Here is an 8,240-nt window from a genome sequence, read left to right on the forward strand (position 1 = left end):
AAGGATCCCCGTACCACTGCCAAAAAAATAAAACTAAGCATTCGAAACTTAATTTTCCGGCACGACTATAACTTTGATAAGTTATTGTTGAAAAGAAAAATATACCTTGTGGGACTTTTATGAAACACAATGGAGATGAAATAAACAAAATATAATCAACTATATTCTGCGGAACTAGACTGGGGTTCGAACCCTGGGTCCGTATTCATGAAACTGTCCTCGTGCTCAAGCATGGATTCTGTGCTCAAACCAACTTTCTTATAACCCACTTATATCATGTCAAACGATCAAAAAGTCAATTGTAAACATTGGACACAGTTTTCGGGTTCAAGTTTCTTTAATTTATAACTAATTTTCCAAAATAGGGTTTTTAAAATAAGTTATAACCGGAAGAAGAAATAAGGCTTGGGCAAAGAATCCATGTTTAAACGTGAGAACGGTTTCATGAATACAGGTCCTATACTTCAGATTGTTATACCATTGCTGAAACCGATTGAGCTACATGCACAACGAAAGTGTAGGAGCCAATATGTGCTACAGTTATATCCAAACGGAAGTTAAGGGGAGGTAACTGTATTAAGCAAAAACGGCAGTGCAGCCGGACAGGGACCCTTAATAAACTAAAGTGGAACTGATGATGGATGTACAGTTGACTAATGTACAATTGACTCATTAACGGCTATCAGTAACATTACGTAAGTGAGCGTGTATATATACGTATCCTAATTACGGATATATGTCGTTATTCTAAAGATCTCCACACCTTATATTCCACATTATGGGGACAATCCGCTTTCAAAAACAATACAATGCCCATTTTATTTTGCAATGACCAATTAGTAATCCATCTTATTCATTTGCTAAACATGCAACGGAAGTGATGGAGTGCTTACAAAAAGTGATATATATGAACAAAAATTAAGGTTGTTCAGATACATTTTCATCATTGTCGTCGTCTGTATGCGTAATATAGTCACCAGAAGCAAATCCAATCAATACCGAGACATTCTCGGAAACAAATGATATTTTTGACATTCCCTATCAAAGACAATAGCTCATTGGTGACCACTTCTGATCGATTCAGTGTCAACTATGTAGATATCGCTATGATTGAAACTCGCATTCATCAACATTATCTTCGCGGTTACAATTAGTACCGTAAGCCACGTTCACTGCTGGTCTGGGAATGACCTTTATACACAGTATAACCGTCCATCTCCTTGAAACCGTTCATCGAATGGTTTGGCAAGTTATAGTCCTCCCTGTTATCTGGGGGCATTCCGTTCATCTCATGTCTGGCTCTGAAAGCCGGAGGGACTCCATTCATTCCGTGCCTCGCCTTGTCATCCTCTAAACCATATCTTCTGAAATATTCATTTTGTCGATTCCTCAGGCGGCGCTGCTGACGTTTTCGTCTAGCCCTTTCTTTCTTGGCGTCGTTCGCCTTACACTTGCTAGCGCCATAACCGCACAGCTCTATGAGCAGTTGCACCACCTCAAACATACTGAGCATGGACAGTCCTATCCAGAGACCGATAGCACCGCCAACGTCCGAAGCGAACTGCGCCGTCTGCAATACAAATGAAGTATTCGACTTTGTAATATTTTTCACATCAGTACAAAATCAGCGGAACCATCTTCTAATTGAATATATTAACTTTTAGTAATAAAAAAAATCCATATAACTCATTCATATATTCTATTTTCCACTTACCCCGATGTGTTGATATCTTCTGTCTAATTGGGGTGAAAAGAAACCTGTGAGTGAAGGGGGGGTGGGGGNATTTTTTTTAAGTACAAACACCTTACCTCGATTTCTGGTGTTTCTTCAATCCTTTCGTAATTTAAATCTTCATAATAGATGACCAATTTCAGAAAGTTTTTACTGCAAAACAATACCAATGAGCTTTCATTAAAGCATATCTCTAATATAAGCCTGTAGATTAACGTTATCTTTGGTATCTATCCTTAAAATTGTGTATTCTATTTGTCGTAGTTTTTTTTATCTGTATTACCACTAATGCGTCCTAAGGGGATGAAATGCCAATATAGTGGAGTGAAATGCTTACTTTATTTTACATTTTGCAATAATAAACTTCTTTTTTTTTTTAAATAAGTGCTTCATTCTTTTGCATTTCTATTGATTATTTGACTTACATACCTTAGTTCCGCCTTGTCGGTGATCGCTGCCAGATGTTTGCAGTCAGCAGTTCTGTTGTCAGTCTCACAAATCGCCTGAACTAACACTGTCTGTAGTGTTGAAGTGAAACAAAATCATTATATAATATCAACAATTGTGACAAAATTTCAAACATGTATTAATCACTCTTGTTGGCCCAGATGGAAGCGCGCAGATGGAAGTGGAAGTGGAAGGAAACCGGAGTACCCAGAGAAAACCCCACGTGATCGGGCAGTTAACCCTGTACATGTATACCTCTTCATGTCCGATCGCGGAATCGAACCCCAGCCGCCTTTATGAAAGGCGAGTGCGTTATCCACAGCACAACCCGACAACAAAATGATTGGTATCACTGGCAATGAAGACGTCGTCTATCGAAACTACAAACAACTAAATCTTATACTAATGAATCAAGATCATTTAGATAATTTACATATTGGTAGAAGAATAAATATAAACTCTTTTTATTTTACAACAATTTTGAAACAACATCAATTACTCTTGATGACAGGGATGTAAGTGCATATTGGTATTATAATAATTCCTTTGTTTTAATTGCATACAGTTGTTAGTATTTACGTTCTGTGGTAAATGATTACCAGTTCTTGGTATTTTGATGACATGCCCATATTGAGTATTTTGAGATCAAAGAAATATTATACATAATTCTTGATGAACCTTTGAAATGCCTTAAAGCAGCTTTTCGACAATTATACATAACTACATTTTACAGAAAGTGAGCCACGTTCAACCTCGTACTTACAGAGTAATCCTCGGTCGGCCACTGTCTCGTACTGAACGTCTTCCCATAAACCGTCTCCCTGCCATGTACATTAAACAGCTTCAGTAGTCAAGACTAAAAAAATGTTCTATTTTAAGATAAGAATATTTTTCAGGCAAATTTATATTTACATGTATACCCATTATCCTCAGAGCAGAGCCAAGAAGCAAAAAATGACAAACTATCACCATAGCGTTTCTCATAAGGAAACTTGACCCACTGGGCCATACAATATATACAACTGATCAACTCGACACACTGGGCCATTCAATATATAAATGATAAAATGGACTCATTGAGCCATTCAATATATAAATGATAAACTGGACTCACTGGGCCAATCTATATAAACAACTGATAAACTTGACTCACTGGGCCATTCTATATATACAGCTGATAAACTTGACCCACTGGGCCATTCTATATATGCATACAACTGATCAACTTGACCCACTGGGTCATTCTATATATGCATACAACTGATCAACTCGACACACTGGACCATTCAATATATAAATGATAAACTTGACTCACTGGGCCATTCTATATAAACAACTGATAAACTGGACTCACTGGGCTATTCTATATATGCATACAACTGATAATCTGGACTCACTGGGCCATTATATATATACGACGGATAAACTGGACTCACTGGGCCATTCTATATAAACAACTGATAAACTGGACTCACTGGGCCATTCTATATAAACAACTGATAAACTTGACTCACTGGGCTATTCTATATATGCATACAACTGATAATCTGGACTCACTGGGCCATTATATATATACGACGGATAAACTGGACTCACTGGGCCATTCTATATAAACAACTGATAAACTGGACTCTCTGGGCCATTCTATGTAAACAACCGATAAACTGGACTGTCTGGGCCATTCAATATAAACAACTGATAAACTTGCCTCACTGGGCCATTCTATATAAACAACCGAGAAACTGGACTCACTGGGCCATTCTATAAAAACAACTGATAAACTTGACTCACTGGGCTATTCTATATATGCATACAACTGATAATCTGGACTCACTGGGCCATTATATATATACGACGGATAAACGGGACTCACTGGGCCATTCTATATAAACAACTGATAAATTGGACTCACTGGGCTATTCTATATAAACAACGGATAAACTGGACTCACTGGGCCATTCTATGTAAACAACTGATAAACTGGACCCCTTGGGCTTTTCTATATAAACAACTGATAAACTTGACTCACTGGGCTATTCTATATATGCATACAACTGATAATCTGGACTCACTGGGCCATTATATATATACGACGGATAAACGGGACTCACTGGGCCATTCTATATAAACAACCGATAAACTGGACTCTCTGGGCCATTCTATATAAACAACCGATAAACTGGACTCACTGGGCCATTCTATATAAACAACTGATAAACTGGACTCACTGGGCCATTCTATGTAAACAACTGATAAACTGGACTCATTGGGCTTTTCTATATAAACAACTGATAAACTGGACTCACTGGGCCATTCTATATAAACAACTGATAAACTGGACTCACTGGGCCATTCTATATAAACAACTGATAAACTTGACTCACTAGGCCATTCTATATAAACAATTGATAAACTGGACTCACTGGGCCATTCTATATATACAGCTGGTAAACTTGAACCATTGGGCCATCCTATATAAACAACTGATAAACTGGACTCACTGGGCCATTCTATATAAACAACTGATAAACTGGACTCACTGGGCCATTCTATGTATGGGGGGCATTATACCGGGTTATCATTGTACATTGATATAATGGGATTCCATATAGACCATTGATACATACGAGCATGGGTTGGGGCAGTCACATTTTAATGTCTTTTGTTCGAGCTCTTCCTGAATAATGGCCTGACAGTCGAGCTCTGCTGTTGTGTTGCAGAATCTCTCGGTTGTAATGCCGGCCATATAGAAGAGTTCCTGCATACGCAATTCATAACAGCCACATCTCGACAGCATGGCTTCCTCTATACATGCATTGAGGCACGCCTACCAATAAAAGGGCTTTTTAGAATCTCTCATTTCTTTAAAATGTCGTAATAAAAAAAAATAAAAAAAATAATAAGATTATATTGATATACTTACATTTGGAATTGAACGTGATAAACAAATATAGCATTTACAACGTTATAGTTTTGGAAATAATATGTACATATCGGCAATGAGATTGATCAGTTTGAAAATACATAATAATTTTATATCAAAGTGTTACTTGCTTCACAACCAATGACCGTATTAAAGGTGTAGTTTGACAATGGGACCAGTCGGTCTCTGAACGTCGCGACACATTAAATACGTACATTGCTTGTGTAGAAAGAAACACTTTGATATCAATATGTGGACATACGTGATCATCCGCTTGTTTATCGTATATATATATAGATTTCAATGGTGTAGGTATGCTTTGATTTTGCTTGTAATCTAATACATTATATGAAAGTCTGCTGTACATTTACGAATACAACAATTTGAACGTAGACTGAATCTATCTATATTTGATTTAAACATTTTTTATTTGTCATTCAACAAAAAGGATTAGGCACAAGTTATCTCAACTTAGAAACGCCTTGTCCAATACATTTCATTATATTGATTACATGACAACAACAACAAATATATTTACAATATATATGAACACAGAAGAAAGGAAGAGAAAAAGGGAAGAAAAAGAAATTTAGAAGCATAAGAAAGAGAGATGATAGGATAATACTACTTACCTTAAAATCTGTTACTATTTTTTATGTAGGTTTGGACTATATGGAAGATATTTGCATTGTCTTCATCTCACAAGTCTATTCTATAGCTACTCGTCCCGTAGGTATTTCTTACCTGTTGCGTGTATTTTTTCCTGTACCTTTGTTCGAAGGACGCACCATCCGTACATTCACCATACGGCTTACCGCTTCTGTAAATATCCACCTACAATCACAAGACTGCCAGTCAAAAGGATGTGGTCAAATTGTCAGTGGCATAATTACGTATATCTGACCGTTCGTCACTGACGTGAGAAATGGTCGTTAAAGCTCAATGCAATAACTAACAAGAGACCCAGAGGGCCTGTATCACTCACCTGAATATGTTTAAAATAATTGGTATGAAGCAAAGATATAGCACTCCATGGTAGGTGCTGTAAGTACATATGAAATTTCAGAAAGATCCATCCAGTACTTAAGATATAGCGAGAACAAACTTCAAACAGAGCCCCACCCCTATGCACCAATTATACAAAATTTAGTTCCATTTGCCCAAGGATGCTCCAGACTAAATAAGGATAAAATCCCTTAATCCCGATGGTCGATGAAGGATTTTAAAAGTTTTACCTCTATTTCTCCTATTGGGCCCCGCCCTTCTGCCCCCTGGGAGACCACACCCACTGCTTATACAAAATTGAGTCCCCTTGGCGTAAGGATGCTCCAGACTAAATTCCTCAATCCCTATGGTAGGGGTTCAGACACACCGTTTATACAAAATTGGTTCCCCTTCACCCGAAGATGCTTCATACCAAATTTGGACAAAATCCTATCATTCCTATAGAAGAAGAAGGATTTTGAAGAATTTGCTAAGTTTTCCCTATTGGCCCAGTCCCTTCTGCCCCCAGGGCACCACACTCGCTGTTTATACGAAAACAACCTTTTGCCCAAGGATGCTCCAGACTAAATGAGGATAAAATCCCTTCATCCCAATGGTCGATGAAGGATCTTAAAGGTTTTACCTCTATTTCCCCTATTTGGCCCCCAAACCTCAGGTCCCGGGGGAGGAGGGGGGGGGGGGGGGGGATGCACACCCATCGTTTACACAAGGATGCTTCATACTAAATATGGACCAATTCTTTCAATTCTACAGAAGAAGGATTTTAAAGAATATTTGCTATGTTTCCCCTATTGGGCCCCGCCCCTTAGGCCCCTGGGGTCCAGACCCATGGTTTATACAAAACTTGTTCCCCTTCACGCAAGGATGCTCCACACCAAATATGGACCAAATCCTTTCATTCCTACGGAAGAAAAAGGATTTTAAAGAATTTGCTTTATTTCTCCTATTGGGCCACGCCCCTCAGGCCCCAGGAGGGCCAGACCCACGGTTTATTCAAAATTGAGTCCCCTTGGCCTAAGCATGCTCCAGACCAAATTTAGTCAAAATCTACTTCGCCGTTCAGGACTAGTAGCGTTTTAAAGGAAAAGTTGACGGACGGACGGACCACGGACGGACGACGGACGCTGCGGTATGGCATAAGCTTACCATGGTCGTTCGGAGCAGGTAAGCTAAAAATAATCCGATTATAAGGGGAATCTATGTTGTATTTCTACTGAAAGGATCAATGTACCGTACTGTTGAAGGGATCTATGCTGTCTTCCTTTTGGTGGAATCTTTTAAAAATATATAGTATATATATGGGTTGCCTTGTTGAGTGGGATTTTTTTTGTAATGGTTTTATTTTTCTTAGTTTTTCATTACATATACATAAAACAGGACATTCACGCATTCTCACATATATCACATATACACACACGGACATGGATTCAGCATTATCACAATCAATTTCATTGTCATCATTCTATCATCATCAACATATCATCATCATCATTATCTTTATCATCTTCTTCATCCTCTTTCATATATACTTATTCAATCATCATCATTGCCATAATCCATCATCATCCAAAATCTTAAATCATCATTTCATATATATCATCATGTGTGTCACGAAAGTTGTGAAGTTTGTGAACGAAGACCTTAAAGTGAAAGTTCTTAGTGAGGACATAGATATCGCACACAGACTTGGTCCTTTCGTCAGTAGAAAATCACGTGCGATTATTTGCAAATTCACTAACAGGAGGAAAAAGTTTGAAGTGCTGCAGGCTAGGAAAGTACTGAAGAATTCTGGCAGACATGTGTTTGAGGATCTGACGCGACAAAATCAACAAACTCTTACGCAAGCATACAAACTAGACTGTGTAGAGCATTCGTGGAGTGTGGATGGCAAACTGTTCCTGAAACTGAAAAACGGTAAGAAAAGGCGGCTATTCAGAGAGACAAATTTGACAGAGTCCTATTTGACAAACGATGCTAATTTCTAGCCCAGCAATAAGTGATATGAACATTTAAAACTAATAATGAAATATGTGTGAACAAACCTTACTTTATGACAACATTTATATGTTTTTATATTAATTTCCGGAAAAAATACCGTTTCGTTTCCTTTCTATTCTAATTATAAGAGATGTA

At 38.0% G+C, this 8,240-nt stretch overlaps 1 protein-coding gene across 5 annotated transcripts in view; it reads right to left on the bottom strand.

The window, feature by feature from the left end:
* Positions 1-236: 236 nt before the first annotated feature.
* The window catches only part of LOC110443705 (amiloride-sensitive sodium channel subunit gamma-like), a 31,458-nt gene continuing 23,454 nt past the window's right edge, over positions 237-8,240 (bottom strand). For all 5 annotated transcript variants that reach the window (XM_021488091.1, XM_021488090.1, XM_021488087.1 and 2 more), the window contains exons 7-12: positions 5,847-5,936; positions 4,807-5,006; positions 2,943-3,000; positions 2,162-2,250; positions 1,810-1,885; positions 237-1,570 (exon numbers count right to left, since the gene is read on the bottom strand). In XM_021488091.1, the coding sequence (XP_021343766.1) occupies positions 1,151-1,570; positions 1,810-1,885; positions 2,162-2,250; positions 2,943-3,000; positions 4,807-5,006; positions 5,847-5,936 (933 nt within the window). In that variant the 3' untranslated portion in view covers positions 237-1,150. The remainder of the gene's footprint in view (positions 1,571-1,809; positions 1,886-2,161; positions 2,251-2,942; positions 3,001-4,806; positions 5,007-5,846; positions 5,937-8,240) is intronic.

This window comes from Mizuhopecten yessoensis, unplaced genomic scaffold (assembly GCF_002113885.1).
Source record: "Mizuhopecten yessoensis strain PY_sf001 unplaced genomic scaffold, ASM211388v2 scaffold716357, whole genome shotgun sequence".
Taxonomy (NCBI): Eukaryota; Metazoa; Mollusca; class Bivalvia; order Pectinida; family Pectinidae; genus Mizuhopecten; species Mizuhopecten yessoensis.